The 24,709-nt window shown below is 49.9% G+C and overlaps 1 protein-coding gene across 1 annotated transcript in view; it reads left to right on the top strand.

Moving 5' to 3' along the window:
* The first annotated feature begins 2,128 nt into the window (after positions 1–2,128).
* Positions 2,129–24,709, top strand: part of MEGF6 (multiple EGF like domains 6) — a 37,569-nt gene continuing 14,988 nt past the window's right edge. The window contains exons 1-13 of the mRNA XM_065649812.1: positions 2,129–2,350; positions 9,454–9,576; positions 16,579–16,704; positions 17,540–17,662; positions 18,056–18,178; positions 18,677–18,814; positions 19,253–19,375; positions 20,173–20,295; positions 21,429–21,596; positions 21,852–21,983; positions 22,069–22,197; positions 23,906–24,034; positions 24,169–24,303. Of these exons, the coding sequence (XP_065505884.1) occupies positions 2,194–2,350; positions 9,454–9,576; positions 16,579–16,704; positions 17,540–17,662; positions 18,056–18,178; positions 18,677–18,814; positions 19,253–19,375; positions 20,173–20,295; positions 21,429–21,596; positions 21,852–21,983; positions 22,069–22,197; positions 23,906–24,034; positions 24,169–24,303 (1,729 nt within the window). The 5' untranslated portion in view covers positions 2,129–2,193. The remainder of the gene's footprint in view (positions 2,351–9,453; positions 9,577–16,578; positions 16,705–17,539; positions 17,663–18,055; positions 18,179–18,676; positions 18,815–19,252; positions 19,376–20,172; positions 20,296–21,428; positions 21,597–21,851; positions 21,984–22,068; positions 22,198–23,905; positions 24,035–24,168; positions 24,304–24,709) is intronic.

The raw sequence follows: 24,709 nt of genomic DNA, 5'->3' as shown, positions 1-24,709 counted from the left end.
CACTAGCCATCCAAATGGCTGCAAGGTCGCTGCTCAGGGGGAGTATTCCCAAGGAACCAAGCGGGGCCAGCACTCAACATTCACAATGTCTGGCAATGTGTTATTTTTAAATGGGTGAAGTATTTGGTAGCTCTAAAAGCGGCTCCTCGCGGGACGGCAGCGTGCGATGGCACGCACCGGGCTGCGCTGCAAAGCGACGGCACGGGGCAGGCGGCTCATCGCGGGGCTTGGGGAGCGCAGGAGAAACTTCTGTGCCCCTCAGTAAAACCCCCCAGCGTTTCCCCTCCGCCTGCCCCCCTGCTGCCCCGTGTCCTCTCCCCTGCTGCCGAGCGTCTCCCCGGGGACTCTGGGACACCCACGAGGCAGCGAGAGGACGAAGCCGTGTGCTGAACGGCTGGCGGGCTGCGGCACAGCAGCACTTTGCGCTGGTTTTCCTTCTGCAGCCCCCTTGTCAAAATTAGCAGCATCTTTTAGAAAGGTTACATTTTCTTTCCACAAAGTAACTGACAAATTTTTGGGTCGGATATTTTTGTTAAACTATTAATGAGAAGCATGTGGGCCATTGCAATGGGTGAATATTAAGATGAGCTGAAGCGGTCCCTGAAATGTTAGGAAGTTTCTCTGGCTTGGATGGATCTGCAAAAGGCACTCGTGACTAGAGTCCACCTTCCTTTGTAAACCACTGCAGCAATAGCCTTAAATTGCTATTTTCTTCCTGGATTCAGCTTTTCTGTGTGTTTCAAAATTTTTCATGGAATGCTATTCATTGCAGCCTAAACCACAAGTTTTAATTTGGAATTTTACTACAGCCAAATAATACTGCTAAAACCTCTCAAAGTAGCAGGCCCTGCTCTCCCCCGGCTCAACCCTGCAAGCACATTGTTTCAAAACATTCCAGAAAGTTAAATGAGGCTTTTGGGCTTGTCTCTGGAAAATCCAATAAGCTATTCTTACTTGTTTAATGAAAAAGGTAAAATAGAATTCTAGGCTCCGTCTTGCAGAAGCTGGTAACGCTACGGTTTTCATTGGAGGATTCGCAGTGGCTGTTCCTCATTTGAGCTTAAATTTGTTGATGAAGTTTTTTTTTTTTTAAACTATTTTAAGAAAAGCCCAGTGAAGGTTTAAGGGGGAGCTCTCTTTCCAATACCAGTTAAGCACTCACAGAGCCCTTGTTTTTTTGTTGAGGAGCGGGATTTTCCCAGCCTGCGCACACAGCCTCACGCGTGGCCCCGCACTGGCCCCTCGCCCCAGTCCCTGGCCCGGGATGTGCTCGGCGCCGGCTCCTCTCGCCCCAGTCCCTGGCCCGGGATGTGCTCGGTGCCGGCTCCTCTCGCCCCAGTCCCTGGCCCGGGATGTGCTCGGCGCCGGCTCCTCTCGCCCCAGTCCCTGGCCCGGGATGTGCTCGGTGCCGGCTCCTCTCGCCCCAGTCCCTGGCCCGGGATGTGCTCGGCGCCGGCTCCTCTCGCCCGCTGCCTCCCCAGCACCCGTGGCTGAGCTCCCCGGGCAGAGCGATGCAGCAGCGGGTGCCGGGGACAACCTGGCATCGCTGACCGCTTTTGGCTGCTTGCCAGACAGATTTTGGGCAAATACACGGCTGTAATTTACGGTGAAGGTTCTTCTCGAGTTTTGCCTGCGTCCTCAGGGGCTGTGCAGCCAGATGGGCAGCAGCTTCTTGGCCTCTCGAGGGTCCCGTCGTTCCCCGTGAGTCCCACGGGAGCATCAGCGTCGTGCTGCTGCAGGATCCGTCCGTCCGTCCGCCCCGGCAGCATCCCGGGCGCTTTGCTCCCCGCTGCCCAGCAGTGCCCAAGCTCGGGCTGCGGGAGCGCGGCCCCGTTCCCTCCGTTCCCTCCGTTCCCTCGTTCCCTCGTTCCCCTCCCCGGGGGCGGCGGCCGCCGCAGCGCAGCCCCGGCCCCCCCGGTCCTCCCGGTCCCCCCCGCCCCTCTCCGCGGGATGCGCCGTGTCGGGGGCGGGAGCGGGACCCGGCCGGGGGCGGGAGCGCTCCGGGCTGGGCTTTACCTGCGGGGCGGGCAGAGCCGCTCCCCGCCCGCCCTTCCCTCCGCTTTTCGGCTTCTTTGCCTTTTTTTTTTTTAATGATTATTTATTTCCCGGCCGCCGCAGCTCGGCACTGCTCCGTCTCCAGCTTGCTGCGGGGCTGCGGTTTTTTGCTGTCTGAACGCCTGTTGGTTTCCCAGCATGGGGTGGGAGCGGGGGCACTGGTGGAGGCTGCTGTGGTGCTTCGGGTTTTGGGGCGGCATCCCGGGGGCCGCCGGCAATCACTACCCCTTCCTCTGGAGAAGCTGCTACCCGTGTTACCTGGGCCGGGCGGGGTTCGGAGCCGAGCTGAGGGCAGGTATGTCACCGCGCTGGGGACATCGCGGGGGCCCTGAGAGGTTCTGCTGCTGTGGAGGGAGATAAACGAGCTGCCGGGTGGAAGTCCCGGGCTGGCAGGAGCTACGGTCACAAACCAGTGACCTGTACTTGGATCGTCGCTTTGCGTTACAACAAGCACAGTCTGGTGGATTTGTAATCCTGAAAAGTCGCTGCTGGCAGAGGGGAGGAGAAACTTTTGTTTCTTTCCACCAGTTGCCATGCAGCTATGTGACTTGGTTCAAGATAGCTACTGTGCAATGTTCCTTTAAAAGACAAATGTATGCATTTTGTTAGGGTATGCTGATTAGTTCCAAAGGATCGCACCCCCATCTGTGGTGATAAATGAAATATGATGCTGTTTTATCATGGAAAAAAAATCTGTTTTTCTCTCTGTGAGTCTATCTGAGTTTGTCTGTGTTGCATGAGCATTTCACAGTGGAGTCTTGCGAAAGATACATCTCAGTATTACTCAGTGTCATTTTATGCACAAGGGGGATCCCCTGGCAGTGATGACCGGGGCTGGCAGCTGGGCTGTACCTGGCAGTTGCAGTCAGAAGCGCCATGTCTTGTGGGTCACCTCTCTGCACTGAAGTGCTCGCATTTTGCAGTGTCTGTCAGAAGCAAATTCCTGACAAAGGCATCTCGAGCCCATTGCTGTGCAGGTGGTTCTCAGCCATCCGCAGGTGGAGGGGCTGGAGTCGCTCCGTGCTCGCGTTGCACATGGGCAGCACCGTCTGTCGATGGTACCGCAGCATCTTATCATCTCTTCCGTGCATCAGGAGGTCAGGAGCATTAACAGACCGGGTCTGCTGGCAACAGATGGAGATTCAAGCATACCAGAAGGGATCAACCTCCATGGTCCCATCTCCCAATCAGTAAGGAGCAAAATCTGCACTTCTTCCCTGACATCATCATGGACAGGTTTACTTTTTTTTTTTTAATGACATTTGCACTTCCTGCTGCACTGGGTCAGGCACTGCAATGAGATAGTAAATGCTTTTTTGCTGCTTTCCAATATCTTTTGTTGAACATTCCTGTGCACTTGCTTGTGTGTGGTGGCAGGAGGGGACGCTGAGCAAGGTGTAAGTTGGGGGAGGACACACACACCTGTTTCTTCCTCTCTGTGTGCACAGCTGACTTAGCAGCAGGTAAAGTTTGAGGTTGCCTGAAGATTTAGGAAATAATGGAGAATATGTGAAGTTCACTAAAGACTTTGGATGCTTGTGGGTATTGTAGACATCAAGGAATGCATTATCTCATCATGAGATAATCCTAATAAATAAATGCCCCAAGCAGTCAATTATAAAAGTGGTATTGTTACATTTGTGATTGTGCCAGACCTTTGGAAATCGGGCGAGTTGCTGTTTTGTTATTTATAGATCAGATGTTTGTTTTAAACTCGGATCGCATTTTATGTCTCCATCCAACTACATTAGCTCACGCGACTTCTCCAAGACAAGCCCTGAGATCCAACTTTGTGTCTGGAACATCAACCTCCAGCCTCCCCTTCCCAGCGCATCGTTCACCTGAGCCCAGTTCCGCTCGTCTCACTCCACAGGCAGCTCCACGCACACTCGTGGCTCTGTCCTGACTCCCGTGTGAAGGATCTCTCAGTCTACAAGGCTGAGGGATTTTTCTCCAGTTCAGTAAGAATGTGGTTTAAAGCATCAGCCGGAAAAGCAAAGTGCCTTCATCCCGGCCTTTTGGCTGTTTTTCCCAAGTGCTCTGAACTGGGGGGGAAAGCAGAACACTTACTGAAACGTGTGAGAGCTCTGGGGCCCCTTCGCCAGGAGCATGCTTTTGTTCATCTTCAGAAAAGGGTGAATATCGGGACATTTGCAAGCCAAAAGCTGTGGGTTTGGTTGATGATTTTTCCTTCGCTGTGTGAGTTTTTCTTTGACAGGCAGCAGCTGATGTTCTCTTGACCATATGATTTTTAGGATCCCCTGCACTGGTTTATTTGCCAGGTCAGGCTGTGCACGCTGGTTGTTCTTCCATCAGCCAGCTGCCGAAGCAAAGTGAGCACAACGAGCTGCCGTGAGCGCGTTCCATCAGCAGATTTATCGTATGAATGGAGAATGAAGAGGTGTTTTGTGTAATAGCGGTGTACATTTCATTGAGGTCTTGAGTGCCTTAAAATGCATTCTGTGTACAAACAGTGCTCTGCTGGATCCTTGGGTGAGTGTAGGGAAGCTAATTGCAACACTGTGGATTATGTCCTTGTGCAGCTAACCTTTACAGGAGAGATCATTGTGCTCTGCTGGGGACTTACATTAAGTCGTCACGGTGAAGTAGACCTGGTACCTTGATATTCTCTCTGTGATTCTCTGAAGTACATCAGAAAACAGCGCAAAGCGTAGCTGGTCGCTTTAGTGTGATGATGTGGGTTCCATTAGCTCTTTCAACAGCCACCTGTGTTTCCCTTGGTCGGTGCCATTGCCAGGTATCGATCCCACGTGCCTCTCACAGGTACATCTGCTGTCCAAACTGACACCCTGCACAGAGAAGTGGGGTGAAACAAAGCTGCAAAAGAAAGCTTGAGGGGGTGAGTGTAGCAGCACGTCGAGAGCAAGCTGCCTGCTTGTTTTTACGTGCACCTCTGCTCCACTCTGAGTAATACCTAATTATCAGCACCATCCGGAGACAGAAATGTGAGCACAAATGAGAGCTGGGCGACTCTCCCAGCTGCTGCGCTTAAAGGCAAAGAAAGGTGAGCCGAGGACAAAGCAAGTGGCTGAGGCAAAATAGCTCTCTGATACATTTTCACTTCATCAGACTATTGCAAAACCAATGCGTCCGTTCCCGAAGCGCCTTTGGAAACCACTGCTGCTGAGGACGGCACAGGTAGCATGGGAACGTGATGGTACCTTCTGTCTGTCCAGGAGGGGCTGCAGCCCAAATAACTCTGTGGAGCTCTTTAAGAGCCTTCAAGTGCGTGTTTTACAACGAGGTGCAAACTGAGGGTGTGGAGGCATTTTGGGCAGCTGTGGCTTCCTTGCACCATTGGACCCTGCAGTGCCGGGTCCTGTCTGCACGGGCTGCAAGGGGAGCTGCGATAACAGGCCCTCGGATGGCTCCAGGTTGTTTGTGCCATGGGCTGTGCAGTACGTGCAAGAGGTGAAGTAGTGCCTGGGGTTTTTCCTTCTTACACATCCCAGCACTGTTCTGCACCCCGAGTTTCTAAGTGGTATCTGTAGCACAGGGCAGCAGCATTAATGCCACCCAGGAGCTTTCAGTTTGGGCCATCCAGCGTGCCGCTCGCTTGGTTCCTCTCCTTCCAGTCTCTTTACTTCTTAAAATTGCTGAATTAGCTTTAACAAACTGGTACTGGAAAGATAAAGTTGCTAAATCCCACACATGCTCATCTTGATGGATTTTAATTACCCTTTTCCCTGCAGCCCTGCTCCGTAATCCAGACTAATTGCCGCAGGGATTAAAGCCTGGCATCGCTCTGTAGCCTGATAGAGCGAACCTCGGCAGCTGGGATCCATCTCCTCCTCCTCAGGCTTTCAGAGGAGATAAACTGCCTCTGTACCAAATATTTAGTAATTTGCAGAGCTGCTGTTGCCACTTTCTCTCCTCTGACATGGAGCTCTCGTTGGAGCTAAATCATCGTCTTTCTTCTCGAAGGACCTGTGCGTGGTCAGGGAGTGCACTTAACCACAGCCATCTCCCGCACCCTCTGCTTAGGTTTGGTCTTGTGTTCATCTTTCCTGCATTTGGTTGCAGCATCATCCCTGTTGGTCCATGTAGCCGGTATCTGAGGTCCGATGGGTTGTTTCTGTTCGGGGAAGAGGCTGACGAGAGCATCAGCTGTTTCTCGGGTGAGCTCCGTGTCCTTGCGGGTGAGGACACAAACGCAGCAGGGTTCTGGTTTTTTATCTATGGAACATCTAGTATTGAATTTTACCTCACTATGTTTCTGTCAAATGTGCTTAGATTGTGCCTCCAAATACTGAATCTCTTTCAGGTTGGTTTTCATGTAACTAGGAATTTTTATCTTCAGGGGTGGAGGAAAGGAATATCTGGTTTTATATCCGTAGGGAAGGGTTATGTGTATGAATAAAATGGTAGAGGAAGAAAACTATAAATTACACATGTACAAAAAATAAGCTGTCACTTCCCTGGTCTATGATCTTCTGCTTTCCTATTTATCCTTAATTTTTTTTTCCTTATGTTTTGGGTATGCTGAGATGCAAATAGTTCATGCTACCTTGTCATATTTTCATGTAATCACAAAAGCTTCCCTGCCCAACAAGCCAAGTCCCACTCCAGGCTCTCGCTGCATTTGGGTTTTGTGTCCTTCTTGGTGGCTTTGTGCCGGGATGCGCTGCCCCATCGTGGAGATGCCCCGGTGGAGAGCCCGGCCATGGCGTGCTCCATCCTGGCCTGGCGCCGGCTTCCTCGGTGGCAGCTGCCCTTCTCGCAAGAGCAGCCTGTGTGCTTCTCATTTGCTTTCTTTGGCATATTAATTTCAACCAGATTTTGTCAGCTCTCCAATAGGAAAATAACTCTGGCGTGCCACAAACCGCATCTTGCAAAGCGTCACAGAGATGTTTGGGTCTTTGTACTGCCAAGACGTGCACTGAGGGCAACGTGACCCTTCTCAGTGATGCTCTGTCCTGGCCCGGGAGGCAGCTCTTGCTGCTTCACAGTTTATATTCCTGGGTGAATCCATTGCAGACGAGCCCTGTGCACGCCCGGGCAGGTCGGAGCTGCCGCTGCTGGGGGTGCCCAGTGGCCCTGCTCCAACCCAAGCAACTGGTCCCCACCAGAAAATGCAAACTCTTTGTGGAGCATCCGCCCGAGAGGTGCCTCTTCCCTCCGTGCACTCGTACCGGAGTTTGAATTTGGTTTGGCAAATTGCGCAGCTGTGTTATTTCCAAAGACACAAACCTAAGATTTCTTGGGGGGTGACCCTGCTGCCCTCCCTTCGGGGTGCAAAGGGTGGGAGGTTTTATTGTGGTACACCATGGTGTAGTGCATGTCCGAAAATCTGTTACAGCAGCAGGAGATAAGTGAGGCTCCAGAGGGAAAACAGGAGCTGGCGGTTCCGTGGACACGTGCGCGGTGAAGGTGATGGGTGACTCTGCAGCTGGGCACGAGGAGGGGATTTGGGGTGGGGACAGCCCTCTGTAATCGCAGAGATTTAGAGGGTGGAAAATACGGAGAGAGAAGAGATATGTAGAGAGGAGATGTGTAATCACTGACTATGAGTAATGGGGTGCAAGAAAGAAGTTTATTCAACACATCGCTAACTTTTTTGGATGGTAAACTCTCCGTGGTTTAGATTGGAGTTGAAGGGAAGCAGTGGAATAGGCATTTAAATTCAGACCAAGAGAACTTTATTACTCTGTATAAAATCTTCCCAAACCCCAGTTTTCCTGTTCTTGACCTGAGCAGAGCCAATTCTGTGTATTAATAGCCAACTCTGCCCAGAGAGATGTTTAAAAAAAAAAAAAAAAAGAGAGGAAAGGAAAAAATGAAAGGAAAAAAGGCACTTTGGCCCCGCAGGGAGAGCTGTGGCTGCGATCAGGTGAGATCCAAGCCAGCAGAGCAGATGGGGAGCGGGCGATGCTCCGGGCTGGGCTGAGCCTGGAGCAGGTTTGTGCACCCCTGGCTTGCAAAGACACAGTCGGGGGCACCGCCCTGCCGTGATTCATTGAGAAAATGTTTCTTTATCTCATTAGTAACAGTCATTGATGAAACCGTGCTGGTTCGTTGCTCAGCTTGGCTTCGGATCGCCCTGCTGCGCCAGCGGGAAATAGCTATGCGTGCTGCAGACATCTTCACCAAATGCAGAAAGTGCATCGAAACACTAACGGAACCAAAGCTGCTGAGGTTTCCTCTCTGCAGAAAACGGAATTGCTGGTTGGCTTTTTTGCTGTTAGTGTGAATGCGATCCGGTTCCTCCCTCTGACCAGAGACCTTTGATCCGTTCCAGTCTGGAAGGTGCCGTACGTGTACGTATGTACACACATGCAAATGGCAGGAATTAAGGAACTGTGCAGCTCTATCCACAAACATCCCTATTATTTCTAATTATAGCCATATGAAGGAGTCTTATGTCTCAGAAACTTGAAATTGCCTTTGACAAGTTTCTGATATACATCTTGGTTAGCACCATGTAGCTGGGCACTCCGAACTTTTTTATGTTTCTTCTCCGCTCTGGAAATTATTCCCAGTGCTTAAAGGCAATTTAAGGTCAGTGAAACAGGAATGAATCTCCCTTTCTGTAGCTCGCTGTCATCTGCCTCCCTGGCTTTGAAGCTTTTATAATAAAATTCTATAGGATTTTTTTACCAAGAACTCATGGGCTCATTCCCATTTCAGCTCTTGAAAGATGGCTCCGTGCTTGGTAGGGGGTTTTCTGGCTCAGGGACTGCCTGTTGTTCCAGGGCCTGTAGTTTTACTGGTAGAAATGGATGTGAATGGTTTTACTGGGCAGGTGGATTCCTGGGTATGGGAACAGCTGTCTCGGTTCTGCCGGGTTTGCTGGGAGCTGCGCTCAGGCTCTCACTGTTTGTTGTCTGCTTTTTGTATTTGGGGGTCAAGCTGGACGTCATCGTGTTCTTAAGTGTCGTATAATTTTGCACAAATCCTCGCTAACCATACAATTGATCCATTATAACAACTTTCTCCAGCTATTAAGGTGTTTTCTTGTCTCTAGTGATGTTTAGCAATTCTGAGCATAGTTTATCACCAGATATCCTGGATTTCATATAAGTGTGTAAGTAATGAACGGACTAGCACAGCCAATTTTCAACACATAAAGAGTAAGGAAGTGTAAAATCTTAATAAATACTTAATGTTGGAGCAAATAGGAAAAGTGACTGTTGGGAGGTGAACAAGATGAAGGATGGTTTATGCCAATTGTCAAATAAGTTGCCTTTTTTTTTTTTTCTGATTGCTTGCTTGTCCTTGAAATTTCTTAAATATCTTGACTGATTAAACATAATGAAATGGTTCATTGTGCATTCATTCCTCAAATCTGGAGTCAGTCAATGGAGGATAAATAATCCAGACGTCAGATACCGTCATGCCCGCTTCTCTGAACGCTTTTTTCCCTCTTTTCTCTTGCAGATGTTGACGAGTGCCAGGTCCACAACGGGGGCTGCCAGCACACATGTGTGAACACCCTTGGATCTTATTATTGTGAATGCAAGCCGGGCTTTCGCCTGCACACAGATGGCAGGACCTGCATTGGTGAGTCGGAGTCATTTCTCAGGATCCTGCTGTTCTTTCTTAATGTGTTTCTGTTACTTGGGTCATAACGTTTGCTGCTCTTCAGTACAGACTTGTACAGTTTAGACTGGTTTGCGCTTCCTTAGTTTATTCTGGTTCAGGAGAAGTAACTCTCTGTGCTGCTGCTTTTGATGCAGGATGTATCAAATATGGCATTTTCAGCACAAATACATAAACTAGGTTATGAAAAGGTTTAGGTCAGTCGTTTTACCTGAGCTCATTTCCCTAGTCCACATGGCTAAGCACAGCGGTGTGGAACTGTGGCCATAACCGCCTCAAAACCCCCTTCCCTGGGATGCTGGTCCTGCAGCCACTTGGATGGTGTGTGGCCAGACGTTATAACTCAGATGCCAGGTCTGGCCTGGAGCTGATTTCTGGGCCAATTTCTTGAAATGTTGTTGTTTGCCTGCCCCAAACTAGAGGCTCAGAGACACCAGGGTAGAGCTTGGATTCTGCCTTCCAGCATCTGCTGTTGTGTTTATTAAACTGCTTCTCCCTCACAGCTTTACTCGACAAATTCTTCCATTTTTTTTGAGGGATATTTTCATACAAGTGGAAAGAATTCCTCAGTGATGGTATTACAAAGGCCATTTGGTGGTTTTTCTGAGAATACAGTCATGTTCCAAAGTTTGCTAAAAAGGACTGTATGAGCCTGTGTGTTCCAGGCGGGAATGGTGATGTGAGCAGAAAAAAGCCAGGGAAGGCAGCGGTGCCCACCATGGCCAGAGCAGCACAAACCGCACATCTTTCCACAGCTGCCCCGCTATGTGACGATGCTCCAACAAGAGCAGTGCTTGAGGTGCAAGTTCACCGAGCGCCCTGTGTTTCACTGGAAAAATCCAGAAGCAAAAGAATCGCAAATGAAAAAATAAGCCAATAATTCCCAGCCTGCTCTAGCACTCAACGTGCAAAGTTGTGTTCATGGATATGCATTGCTACTGTTTGCAGGCAAATGTGTACAGGGTCTGTCATCTAATAATTGTCTTTATAATGAGTAGTTCTCTTTTTTTGTGGTATAGAGTGATTCTGCCACCTCTGCCTCAGACTAAAGCCTGAGCCAGCCCTTGGGCAGCACTGGTGTTCTCAGCAGGGTCAGCCCACAAGGTGAAACCATTTCCAGAGAAAGTAGAAAAGGGCTCACTCTAGGGAGGAAAATCTCTCGTTGAGAAGCAATTTCCATCCTTTGCTTTGGTTCCTCGGGCTCACCTGCTGCGGTGACACGCGGAGCATTTCTGCTGGGATCCGGGGAGCTGCCCTGCTCCGTGCTGCTCACGCTGAGCGCTGCAAACCTGCTTTGCATTAAACTTCTGAGCAAGTATTTGCCATAATGTGCACAGGGTTGGAATTTCTCTGCCAGAATTGAGGGGTCTCTATCCGTGAAACCTGATCTGCTCCGGGAGCCGCTGGGGCAGTTTCTGGGGAGCGGTGCTGGCAGGAGCTGCCGTTCGTTCAGCGGCGCCTGCACCCCCGGGATCCACAAAGTGCACAGGAAAGTAGATGCAGAGCAGGCAGGGTGAGCAAGAACTCTCCCTACGTAATTGTCCAATACTGTTTCTAAAATAACAACAGAGCAGACCCAAAAATGGGGCTTTCTCACTTCAGGACTGGTGGCTTTTGTTCTTTATGCTTCTGTGGCAGAAATGTGCATGTATTTATATACATGTATCACACCTTTATAATAGCTCTGTTATGCTGGTTGTGCGGAGGGGTGCATGCAGACATCTGGTTTTTGTAAAAGCCCAGAACAGAGCACAGGCTTAGGGGCTACTCCTCTGCTGGTGTTTCTGGTGCCCACGTGCCACGGCCGCCGCTCGGTGCCCGGTGACCAGCAGCACGCGGTCCAGCTGGTGACGTCCTGCAGGTCGCTGGCTGGTAATGCCCGGCCCTCCAGCGTGCGCTCACTTTCGGTGCGATTTTCACAAGTACACACAAGTGGTTCTTTCCTTTAGTGCTCGGCCTGCATAAATATTTACACTGCAGAGTCAGAGGCTTTGCTCCGGCTTGATCTCGGGAATCACACGGTTTCTATTAAGCCGGCATTCTTGACACGAGTTCCCAGGCGGCGAGCGGGGCGCGCGGGCAGCAGCAGCAAAGCAGGAGGCTTCACTCAACACACCTTCCCTTCGCCCTCTGATTTTTGTGTTTTGGGAGAGCTTTCCCGGCACCCCTGGGGAACAAGGCAGCGTTTTCTCTTGCTAAATGCCGAGCTTAAGGCTGGCTGTGAGAGGGAGGCAGAGCAACACGATGGAGCGGCGGGGAGCAGCACCCGCACCCGTCAAAGCCGCGGGCATGTTGGGGACATGTGACAAGTGTCCCCGGAGCGGAGCAGCTCTTTGGTGCCTTGGTGGTGCAGAGAGGAGGCACAACAGAGAATTAGCTAGCTGAGCTTCTGCCCGGTGGTGAGCTGCTTTGTAGTCGTGGTGTTGGTTGGTACCTATGAAGAGGTCGGTTGTGGTTATGGCAAAGCCAGAGCCGTGGTGTGATGCTGAGCGGGTCAGGGTAGGTGTTTGGACATAGAATTCCACAGCAAGGAGCAGAGACGTTGCGGTGCCCGGCAGCCGCGTTCTGGGGCTGAAGGCAGCCAGGGGTGCTGGGTTTTGCTCGGGAAGGTCTGAGCCACATTTCTTCACTCCTGTGAAGTTTTGGGCACTGACTTGGTGCAACCACGATCTTTATTCCCTGTGTGGTACTGAGGGATTAGGTTCACTGATAAACTGTGTGTTTCTCTTCATGTTCAGCATCCTCTAATTTTGCTGGACAAGTAAGGTTCAGTGCTGCTAAAACAGGAAAAAAATGCCACTAAATCAGCTACGAGCTGGGTCCAGCATGGAAACGGGCTTGAGGCAGCTGCGGGCAGCAACGCAGGGCAGAAGGCGCTTTGGAGGCAGAAGAAAAAGACTCTTGCCGTGAAGTTTCTAGTTAAGGTCTGCAGAACCACGGATCTAATTCTTGAAATGTTTTCCGATCACCACAAAACCCACGGAGGCTTCAGTTAATCAGCGGCGCTGCCTGAAGCGCGAGGCTGCAGAACTCCCCCGCCAGGGGCTCAGCTCTCGGGTGCTCGGCGCTTTGCACCTTCTGGCTGAACTGTTATTTCAGGCTTGTGCTGGGAAGTCGAAGCCTATTTTATTCCTGAAGATATCAAAGAATCGGAAAGCAGATGAAGTATTTTGCTACTTTCTTCCGATGGCTTTGCACCCTTGGTTGTTGTTTGCACCTTTGGACTTAGTACTGCAGATGATAAAGCAAAGCACAATGCAGAGATAAAGGAGAAAAATTTTCAGAAGTTACTTATCACCTTTAAAAGCAATTCCTTATGAAATGTATTGCAGTTCTGTATAAAGAGCTGTTTAGATTAGCACTTGAATTTTGTAGAGTTGGAAGAAACATTTTGCCTTTAAAAACATTTTTCTTTGAGGGTGTTGGTACCCTTTACAGCATGACCAGAGCCTGGGTATGTGCACAGTCCAGCGGGAGGTCTGTAAATCTCATTTTTGGCATTACCTGGAGAATCGGGGGCGGTCGGTGACAGCAGACAGGCAGGTCTGGAACCGCTCTGGGGCTCAGGAGAGCACAAGAAGTGCCTTAAAACCACCTTCCTGTGTCCTGCTCGGTCTCACAGCGACTCCCAACCGTTGTTGTTATTTTGGGTAATCCGCAGCTCATTTGTGCAAGATTCTTTTATTGTGTCTTTGTTCAAATATGGCAAAGTCACTGAGGATTTGAGTACGGAAGGGAGCGGGGGAAAGAGCAGACGTTTCTCCTGAAAGTGGAACAGAACAAAAAGAGTCACTGGGCGTCCTGAAATCACCTCTTTCTTTATCAGAAGCACATGGGCAGGAGGCTGACATCTCCAGGTCCTTCTCTGTGGGTTCCGCAGGGGATGAGCTCGGGGCCAGGGCAGGGAGTTCAGGCTGAGCCAGTTGCTTGTGTTGGCCTGCGGAGCAGAGAGATGGTCTGTGTTGACACATAACATGTTTCTGGAAATTGTCTGAGGTTAGAATAAATCAGTTGGGGATTACATGATGTATCCCTATTTATATTAAGAGTACTTCAAATGAAATCTCAAATACAGGAGCCATTTGTATACTGAACAGACGTTTGTGCCATAAACGTTTGCGTGGGCTTGAACTACGTGCCCAGAGGGTAATTGTGCATGTGCACTTCGCAGAGGTTTTCAGTTTGCATGCATGCATTGCACAGAGGACTTGCACCTTTTAGAAAACATGCCCTTTTCTTTGTCCGGTGAGGCATTTCTCAGCCGTTTCTTAGAATCAATGGGTTTGTGTGGGGCTGTAAAGGGGACTGTCGTGCTCGGTTCTAGTTACAGCTGTAGCCATGGACTTTTCATCCTTTTTTATCCATTTCTGGGCCCAGGAGGGTCAGACTGTAGGCACTAGCACCTTTCGGCAGCACTGCGCTCCTCTCAGACAGAGGGATGGACAGAACCTCCCTCTTGCAGACGATGAAATATCATCTGTGGAAAATCTGTCTGAGCTTTAATTACAAAAATCTGTGTGAGGTACAAGATGACACTGGATTTGGCAGCGTTGTAACAGCAATGTTAAGCAAGGAAAAGCATCTGGGAATGGAAATATTTTTAGAGTGGTTCTGTAAACAGAAAAAAAAAAGAAAAAGAATGAAAAGAGCAGTAATTAAAACAAGACCAGCAGCGTGGTCTGCTGGCTTTTACTCTGTGAGTAGCCAGGGAAGGAGACCCAGAATGAGAAGACTTTTGCTTTGATGGAAAGACACCCAAACCAATTGTAACATGTTTCATTTGTCTTATTATTCCTGATTCTGTAATTGAATTAGTTCGTATCTTAGCAGAGCTGTGGTGCTGCTGGCGGTGGCCAAGCGTTGCCCAGCGTGTGGGGCATCCCAGGTTTCCTCCGCCTGTCAAGGAACCTTTTTTGCCTTTGCAAAGCTCCATCCCCACGCGCATGGGGTGGGTGTCGTGAGACACTGTGCTCACCAATGTGGAAACGATCCTGGTGGAAACTGCTGTGTCCAGCCCTGCAGGGTTTCCGTCTGCTTGAGTTCTGTATCGTGAAAAAGAACCTGGACTTTAGCTTCTTCCACTCTGAAAAGTTGTCGTTTAGAGGTATGCAAGGAGGGCCGTTATTTAGACTGCAAATTCATACGAATAACTGCATATTGGGAGGTTATTTTAGATGTAAGATGCATTGGCTTGTTGGCCCAGTACTTTTCCCATATGAAGGAATATTTTGGCAGGCATTAGCATTACTTTACTTTTTTTTTTTTAAAAAAAACCCCACATTATTTATGGGTACTTTTGAATATATGTTATTAAACACTGTAATATATCAGAATATTTTTAAATGACCACCCATCTCTGCTAGAGCTTGAGTACTGTAACTCTGACCCATAACGTTTCAGGAACGCTGAGTATTTGTTGTTTCCTTCCAAATGCATTAGAGGAAACGACGCCAGCACAACTAACGTAAACTGATAGTTCTTGCTCCAGCCGTATGTTGTGTATGGCAATACTTCAACCCTATTTGGTCACTTTTATTCCCTTGAATGTTGTTCAGTTAATTAGAGGCATACGAAGAAAAGTTAGTTTTCAAAAGTTCGAAATTGGAGAGGAACTGTTTGCAGAAAAGGAAAATGAATGTACAGTCTTGCCTTCCATTTTCCTCCTGTGCCAAATATTCGTTTTACACTAATATACAAGAGATGTTTAATCAAATTACTTTCAGAACTTTGTCTATAGAAAATACTTTTTGAAATACTTGGACAAGGTGCTGGCAGAGCAATGTTGTTGGGGGCACTGTGATTACCTGAAGTGTTGGTTTGTAGAGAGATGTTTTTCATTAGAGGTATTTTTAGCTTTCTTACGAGATTCTTTAGAGTCAGCACATTCATTTATTCTGGAGTTTGAAAAATAGGTCAGAAACATGTGAGACCACAACTCATTGTACCATCCTGCTTATGGAAACCAGGTCTGGGTTTCCATCCAGACCACGGCTGCGTTGTACCCACAGCTTTGATGTGCAGCCTGTGTGCATTTCAGTGTCTCCTAAGGGGATGAACAGACTTTAAAGGCAAATGTCCCAGTTCCCATTGGAGCAGGCTCTGTTGGAGACGCTCACTGATGAAGGAGGAGGTGGGCTAATTCAGGAGACACGCAACAGTCTAAGAGTAGACTTGCATCACTTTGAGGCTGTGCGATTATCCCGAGATGGCTTATCCACCACAGTCTGCAAATCCCTCTCCAAAAAGTCCTTCCCAGCTTTGTTTCCTAGCTCTGATTTCTCCTGGATACAAGGTTGGTGGTGCTGGATGGGATAAAATAAGCAGGGAAACCCTGCCCACTTGCTGGTTGCAAGCTGCACACATCTCCAGTTCAACACTGTGTCTTAGCTGCTTTTCCTGCAGAGAAGTCCCAGATTATATTAATAAGAACAGAGACGGGGAAGGAGAAGGCTATTTTAAGGCTGATTAATGATAGTGAGCTTGCAAAGAGAGGATGGTCCACATGTTTTGGTCATAAGATGTGTTTTCTGCCGTAGCCTAGGCAAAACCTTCTGTTTTCTGACTGTTTGAACTCCTTTGGGCAGGAAAGCGCCTTGCGCGGGGCCACACAGAAACACTGCGGCACGGCCAGAGCGCCGGGAGCCGCCTGCTCTCAGGAGCTGGTGCTGGAACCAGACACGCAGGGTGCATCTCAAGACATTTTTCCTTAAACATTCCCAGAACTGATGATACCTGCTGGGCCTTGCCCTGTGAAATCAGCGTCTTTTGCATGGCATGAAGCCGGAAACTTCGTTTTCCCTATCATTTTGTCACGAGAAAACCTGAACACACCCGAGTGCAACTCCGAGCAGTGGTTAAGGTGAACTAGCTGTGGCGTTGCACTCGCAGTGATGCTCTTCGAACACACACCTCAGCCCGGTGCTGCTGGTTTTGAGACGCGCGTTCTGTCCCTTTGCCTCGCAGCCCTGAACACGTGTGCCCTGAACAACGGCGGCTGCGAGCACGGCTGCGTGCAGGTGACGCTGGCGCAGCACCGCTGCCGGTGCCGCCACAACTACCAGCTGCGGGAGGACGGCAAGCGCTGCGCCCGTGAGTCCCCCGGGGCGTGCGCGGGGGACTGGGGAGGCACAGCATCACTTGGGCTTTTTGGGGGGGGAAGACAAGGAAATAGGGAGCGTGCACTTGCACACTCACATCAGATAGATTCTCTCTAGTAAAATCTGTGCGTGTTATATCGCCACGAACATACTCTGCGGCTGATTCTGAAAGGCGAGGAAGAGCGGAAGGAGTGCCGCCAACAAAAATGAGGTTGTACGAAGCACACACTCCCGAGACAGCGCAGGAAGAGCCGCGTGTGGCAGCAGGGCAGGATCTGCTCCTCGGCTTGCAGACAGCTTGCTGGCTGACCTGCTCCCGGCTGCGGGGGGCAGAGAAGCTGAACGGGAGATAGAGCAGAGGTTTAATCTCTGCATTCGTAGCGGTTGGCATTCAATAATCGAGAGGAAGGAAGTTTTCAGTTGTGGAGTTGCTAAGGGAGAAGGAACAACTGGGGTATGAAAAATGCAGCAGTCGGTGGGTGTTGTGGTTTCTGTCCAGCTCAGAGATTGGCAAACCCCTTGGCAGCAGCACTGGAAGCCAGTTTGCTGGTACTCGCTCTGTAATCTCTGCAGAGGGACATGCCCCTGCCAGAAAGGTTTTACTCAGATTAGTGCCTTGCTTTTGTGGGATCTCGCGCTGTGTAAATCCTCCTGCCTGGACGGAGCAGTAAACAGTAGCAGGGGTTTTCTGTCCGGTGCAGAATGGTCTCTCACAAATTCCAGACTTTTTTGCTGGGCATAACTGCTTGATGCTGCATTTTCCCCTAAGCACAATGCCAACAAGAGGCAGGATTAGTGTGAAATCAGCCTTCTGCTTCAACCCGCAGTGCGGAACCCCTGCGCCGACAGGAACGGGGGCTGCATGCACCGGTGCCACAGCCGCCGGGGCACAGCCCGCTGCGAGTGTCACCCCGGCTACCGCCTGGCGCCCGACGACAAGGCCTGTGAAGGTAAGGTCCCTACGAGACGGATTTCACAGAGAAAACCAACTGGTTCTCACAGGGAGGAGCAGCGCTCAATCTCGGTGACGATCAGTGTGTGTGAATTTGATGGAGGGATGCACAAGCCTTCCCGAGGGGTGGCCCGAAAACGCTCAGTTGAGCATTGGTGTCTGTCCAAGAGCCCTGCTCGGGTTGTCTGGAACAACACTCGAGTTTCATGTGATCCGATTTCCTAGGAAGCTTTACAGTCACTCTGAACTCTTAACTCTGTTTCTTTGTTAGTCAGGACCCCAGCGAAAAATTTAGGGTGCAAGGAACCGTGAAAAACTTGGAGATAGTAACAAGTGTCCCTTAGAAAGAATATTTATGGCACAACCTCCATTGATTGCTCATCTCTTGCAGACGTGAATGAGTGTCTGACCGGGCTGGCCATGTGTGCACACCAGTGTCTGAACACTCGCGGCTCCTTCAAGTGCACCTGCAACCCGGGCTACGAGCTGGGGGCCGATGGCAAGCAGTGCTACCGTGAGTACCGGTGCTGCCGTGAGTACCGGTGCTGCCGTGAGTACCGACCGCTGCCCGAGGGGCAGGAGAGGGCGTCCCTGCAGCTGGCGAGGGTTTGCGTGCTGTCCCCGTGAACTGCTGGGGCTGAGCCACAGCAACCTTTTTTGAAGAATTTCACAAGCAGGTTTGGGGCTGTCGATTCTCCTACCATGATAAAAAACTTTGTCTGATGTTTAAAGTTACCATGAAGCTACTTTTGCTGGTTTAGGCAATTTATTCGGAGCCATCTGGCTCCATATAGGCCAAGTTCTGCGCTTGGGGACTTTGTGAGATGAGTTCAGTCAGCGGCAGATGTGTAACTGAAGAAGGAATTGAACTAGTGAAGTGATCACATCTGCTCCCATCAAGAAAAAGAATAAACACTATTACGCAAGAATAAGCCAGCCTGTCCACACGTCTTTGTTCAGCTAATACACACCAGGAGGCCAGCCGGGATCCTGACCGGTCTGCCTTTTCCAGGGATAGAGATGGAGATTGTGAACAGCTGTGAAGCCAACAACGGTGGCTGCTCCCACGCGTGCCACCACGCCAGCTCCGGCCCAGTCTGCACCTGCAACTTCGGCTATCGGCTTGAAGGGGACCAGAAGACGTGCACTGGTAAGGCAAGGGAAAACCTACATTTCTTGTTTTCACAAACATATCTTGAGTAATGGTGGGGATCTCTGTACATCAGCTATGTGTACATGCACTACGAACAGGTTAACAAAGCTAGAAACAGATGCAAACTAAAAGGAGACAAGAAATTGTTCTACTTGAAGACATCCTCAAACCTCCACTCAAGACCTCCCCGGACAGCAAACATTGACTTCAGAACTAGTTTGTTTTTTCCTGCTGAAACTGCTCTAAGGCAGCACTGGCAGGTACAGAGACACATACAGCTCACTCATTTCAAGAGGAAATCAAGAATACTGGCTCAGCATTTGGCACGGATCAGTCAAAACGTACCAGAACTAGTCAAGAGCATTTTAGCAAGTACCGTCCCCACAGCAAAGCTACGTGTGTGTTAACACCCAGTGCCCTTTGTTTTTTATTTAGACATCAACGAATGCGACGATGGTTCTCACTGCTGTCAGCAAGACTGTTACAACTACCCCGGCGGCTACGAGTGCGCGTGCCGCGCGGGATACGGGCTCAGCAGGGACGGCTGCGGGTGCGATGGTGAGCAGACACACGAGCTGGGCCCCCCCTGATAAAGCAGCACCGCTCCGGGTCCGCAGCCTTGGAGCACGGCAAGACACGCGCAAGCGGAACCTCTTCCTCTAACTCTGATTTTCTGTATTTCCTCGGTCTCCTCAGTTTGGTTACTGTTAAGGCAATGCAGCTATTCTAACGCATACACTATTCCAGCACAGCTGAAGAGCAGGAAAGGGGCTGAATTAAAAACAGGATATCTCAAAGTGAGTTGGTCCAGGTCTGGCTCCATTCATTCTCAGAAATCATTTTATGTCCAACTCCAGGGGCCAACATTGCCCATCATTTTCACTCAAGAGATATAGGCAAATTTAGGTGTCTGTATAAAATACAGCTAAGAGAGTGACTAACACAAGCTTTTAATAAATAGAACAAGAAATTGCCCTACCTGGTTGTAAACAGCCAGGCACTTCTGGTTTCTCCCAGCAGTTTTCCTGTTAGCTCATCAGAGTGATGAGTCACCTTCTTAGCATAAGGAATTTGGGGCTTTTTTTCTCCTAATGAGCTGTTCTAATTACCAAACTGCTCACAGCTGAAACCCCAGGTTTACACACCCATTTCTACACAATTAGTGGCAGATATAAGCTGAAACCCAGCACAGGGTATGTTGGACCCCAGGGCTCCCTGCACCCCTGGGGTGTCTCACAGCCACCAGAGGGGAGATGCCATCAGCCTACCTGATGATCTGGGGACAGAAACGTATCTGTCCCTTGTCCTGCACAGAGGCCCTGCTCCCATTACGCTAATTATCCCATGTTTTTTAGATGTGGATGAGTGCTCTTCAAACAACGGTGGATGCGAACACACGTGCCAGAACCAGCTGGGGTCTTTCCAGTGCGACTGCGAGGTTGGGTACAAGCTGGACGAGGACCGACAGAGCTGCAGCGGTAAGTGTGCCCTCTGTCCCTGGGTGAGAGGGTCCCTGTTCCCTATCCTGCTCCTCCAGCACGGGCTGGAGCTCCTCAGCCCCCCGCACCACTTTTTCCAGCTTTTTCACAGCACTTATTATTATTAGTGGTGGAAATGACTCACAACACCGGTGGAAAGCTTTTCCCTGACAGGGCCACATTACACAGCACTTTCCAAAGAATTTTAGGAGATTTTGGCACAGCTACACTTGTGGTAGTCTGCAGAGATGAGTCCACATTAACCAAAGAACAAGAACCCTTTCCACAGGCATCAGACTCTACAGTTTTTCCTTATAAGGAGTAATGGATTTTTTTTTTTAAGCACTAGTGTCTTTATCCCACCACCAAACACACTATTACCCAACTTACTCACGTGGTACAGCAGCCAGCACCCCAGTCTTCATCCAACAACCCCCAGCAGCATCGCCTGGGTTCCTGGAGAGGTTTTCTGGAGTCTGGACCCAGAGGAGCAGCATCTGATGCCTCCTCACCCTGGCAAAATGCCTGAGCCACCTCCTGCCTGGGGCTTTTGTAGCTCTGCAGCCCCAGCCCCAAGTGTGACTGTGATTAGCTTGATTGCTTGTCTTTTAACCCCTGCCTGCCCTGCAAGGGAAGGAAACCTGGAGCTGTACCTGACAGATACTCTTTCCAAAATGAGAACCTAGCTGAAATGCATTGCTTAATTTTGTTAGATGGGCAACCTTGTTTAATTAAAAAAACTCAACCAAACAAAAACCTTACCTGAAAGCTCAAAGAGGCTGAGTGGCTCTGGTCAGAAAACCAGCAGGGCGAAGGTGTGCGAGCTCGGTTACCTGAGAAGCCAGAGCTGCCTGCCAGGGTTCAGACCAAAGCTTCTCCCATGGATTTTGAAGTCACTCAGTTGGCACATGCCCATTCCAGCCTGAACAAGCAAACAAATTGCAAAAAATTTTAGCAGTGTCAATATAAAGAGAGATCAGTGGTGGAAACCCTGCCAAATCAGATGCACCAACCCTGCACAGATATTTCTGGTTTCCCTTTCTTATTACAGAGGTCCTGTCCTACTCTTAACCTCTTAGACATCTTGTCCTGTCTCCCACTTTGACCTTGTCATCTCCTGACTGCTCCCCCAGCTCTTGAGGACACTGTGGAAGCTCTGGATGCTCGGCACCCGGTTATCCGCCCAATCCCTCACGTCGCCATCCTGCGAGATGAATTTACCCAGCTCTTGAGTGATGACTATGAAGAAGAGGAGGAAGAGATGGAAGCAAGAGGGGAGCACACACTTTCAGAAAAATTCGGTGGGCATTTTGCAGTGTCGGTAAACGGCATACTTCGCTTGGAACTCTTCAGAATTAATCATGCATGCTGGGTTTGTTTGTGTTTGGTGGGTGTACCCACAAGACTTGTCGAGTGCTTTTTCTATGTACACGGAAACTGTGTTCCAGCGCAGATGCATTTAGCTTTGCCGCAGCCTGCACCCAGGGGCTTTCCCTGCCCAGACTCTCCGAGATGCCGAGGGGAAGGCTCTTCACCTGCGGCTCCTCTCGTTGCAGTGTGCCTGGAGCGCACGTTCGGCCCCGACTGCAGCCTGACCTGCCAGGACTGCCAGAACGGCGGCACCTGCAATGCCGAGGGGACCGGCTGCGACTGCGCGGCGGGCTGGACCGGCGTCCTCTGCAACCAGAGTGAGTGATGCTGGCGAGGAGCCCCTGGGGTCCCCGCTCCGGTGCTGCGCGGGGGCGCTGACCTCGCCTCCCTGTCTCGCCCCAGCCTGCCCGGCCGGCACCTTCGGGAGGAACTGCAGCCTGGGCTGCCGCTGCCAGAACGGCGGCACCTGCGACCCGGCCACCGGCGCCTGCCGCTGCCCGCCCGGCGTGGCCGGAGAGCTCTGCCAGGACGGTAAGTCCGTGGCTCTCCCTTGCCTGCATCTCCACCGCCCGCGGTTCTCCACTGCATGGCAGCGAGGACCATCCCCTTCCTCCCCCGTGGGGACCTGGATGGGGTGTGGGATGTCTCACCTCCCTGCAAAAGGCATTTCAGCTCCTCTGCGGGGCCCTGGCATCCAGCACAGAACACCGAGGCCTCCCTTGCAGTTTCCTTTTCTCCCTAAAACGTTTTCCTGTAAGGAAATAGCACCAGCGAGCTGCGAGTGATGTTCCCCAGCCTGCGGAGGCAGCTCCTTTCTGTTTCTCTTACTGTGGTAGTAGAGCATTTGCTGTAATTTGACATATGGCTGCTACAGCCATCTCTGACACCATGCTTTGATGTTCCAGTTCTGCTTCTCTGAAGCCTTAAAAATGTTTTCCACAGCCTGCCTCATGCTGGTCCCTTTGTAGCTGGTCACTGGAAGCACCTTTCAATGCTTTTGTTGAACCATCCCAGTGTGAGTGGCTCTAACACATCCCGGCTCCATCTGACGCTGTGGGTCACCTAGTCCTGCATGGAAAAATAGTCGTTTTAATAAAAAAAGAGGGTAAAGGGGATTCTTCACCCATGAAGCAGTGCTGCAGTCAGTCTGCCTCGTCTTTGCGCTGGAAGACCTTTACAGTCCCTCTTTGCTACTCAGCAATGACCATGAGCAGCAGTGACCATGTTTCACTGGCCATTCAGTGGCAGACACAGAAAAGAACGTCAAACACAAACATTCACCAGTAAATTTAAAGAACTGTGGCAATATTTTCCTCTAAAGAAAAACCAAAGGATTGAAAAGCTGTGACAATAGTACTTACCCAAAGCACTGCTAAAGGAGTTCTCACTGGCTGGTGTTCAGTATTTATTCTCCCAGAGAGTTAAAATCCAGGGCACGTGATCTAAAAACACAGAGAGAGTGAGACAATAAGAGATTCAGACAAAATGACTTCAGAGCAATGGTTAGGAGCATATGGGAACTATTACTGCAGGAGACCGAAGCAGCATGTAAATGAGTGCAAGAGATAGCCCGACCTTTTCTTTCTGTAGGAAGGAGGTGGTTGAGGGGTGCAGAGGAAAAACAGGAACGCAGAATTAAAATAAACACCGAAGAACGGCTCTGTTGGCCCAGGGCGGCATTTCCTCTGTGTAAGCTGCCGGCTGTTCTGCTTGTGCTGCTCGGACAGACGATGCCCAGAGCTTTCTGCCGACACGTCTGTCTGCCATGTACGCCTCGTGTCAAGACCTTTAGCGCAACAGAGAAAGAACAAGAATTTTACTCCCTTAAGAGTGCAAATATATAATCATTTATCAATAGGAGCGGCCTCCTGGGTGACCTTCTCACATATGAGAAAATTGGCTTCTGGGGGCCCTGCAGGGTGGGTTTGTGGCAGGAAACAATTTCCCGTGGGTGCAGAGGTGACGGGTGCCCCGAGGCACCTCGGATGGCTGGAGAGTGACAGCAGGTGACACTGTGCAATGACAGTGCTGACTGCTGAAGCAATCTGATTTCGGGCTGATACAGGGAACCCAATCACTCTCATCATTATTTCTTTTCACACTCACTCCATCCTTTGCCTGGGTTCGTTTCCGATCCTGTACAGCTTTGATTTTGGTACATTTTTCCTGTGGCCTGCTGGAAATAAAATGACAGCCCGAAATCAGCTCATCTTCCCACATAATCTCTCTCTATTACTAGGATGCCCTAAAGGATTTTATGGGAAACAATGCAGGAAAAAGTGCAACTGTGCCAACCAGGGTCGTTGCCATCGGATTTATGGAGCCTGCCTGTGCGATCCTGGCTTATACGGACGGTACTGCCATTTAGGTATGCTTGTCCTTTTTTTTTTTTTTTTAACAAGATGTATTATTCTGACATTACAGCCTTTCTGGGAAGGGCCAGCGCCGGGTGGCAAGGGCTCCGTCCCCTGCCCGGTGTCACTTCTCTGTCCCCTGCCGCAGCGTGCCCCAAGTGGGCGTTTGGCCCCGGCTGCTCGGAGGAGTGCGGCTGCGAGCAGCAGAACACGCAGGACTGCGACCGGCGGGACGGCTCCTGCCGCTGCAAACCCGGCTACCGCGGCCCGCGCTGCGAGACCCGTGAGTGCATCCCCCTCTGCTCCCGCCGCCTGCTTCCTCAGCTCGTTTCCACGATCCTAAGACTGTCGTGCCTCTTGTTATTTAGATTATATTTAACAATTATATTCTTTTTCTTATATATAATTTATTTTAAATAATATATAATTTGTAATAGTATGATATTATATGTAATATACTTTGGCTGCATATATAATATGCATGGGCTGCCATTATATATAATGCATATTATATATAATATAGTTATATAATTATAATAATATACAAGCATTATATATAATTACATAATATATAATAGGTAACATATATAATCTATCTATAATTTGTTATATATAATAATATGCATCATATTATTATATATCATCATTATATTAATTTTGTTATCCAAATTATATTTCGATAACAAGGC

This window comes from Caloenas nicobarica, chromosome 22 (assembly GCF_036013445.1).
Source record: "Caloenas nicobarica isolate bCalNic1 chromosome 22, bCalNic1.hap1, whole genome shotgun sequence".
Taxonomy (NCBI): Eukaryota; Metazoa; Chordata; class Aves; order Columbiformes; family Columbidae; genus Caloenas; species Caloenas nicobarica.
This window is presented reverse-complemented; position numbering and strand designations above follow the sequence as displayed.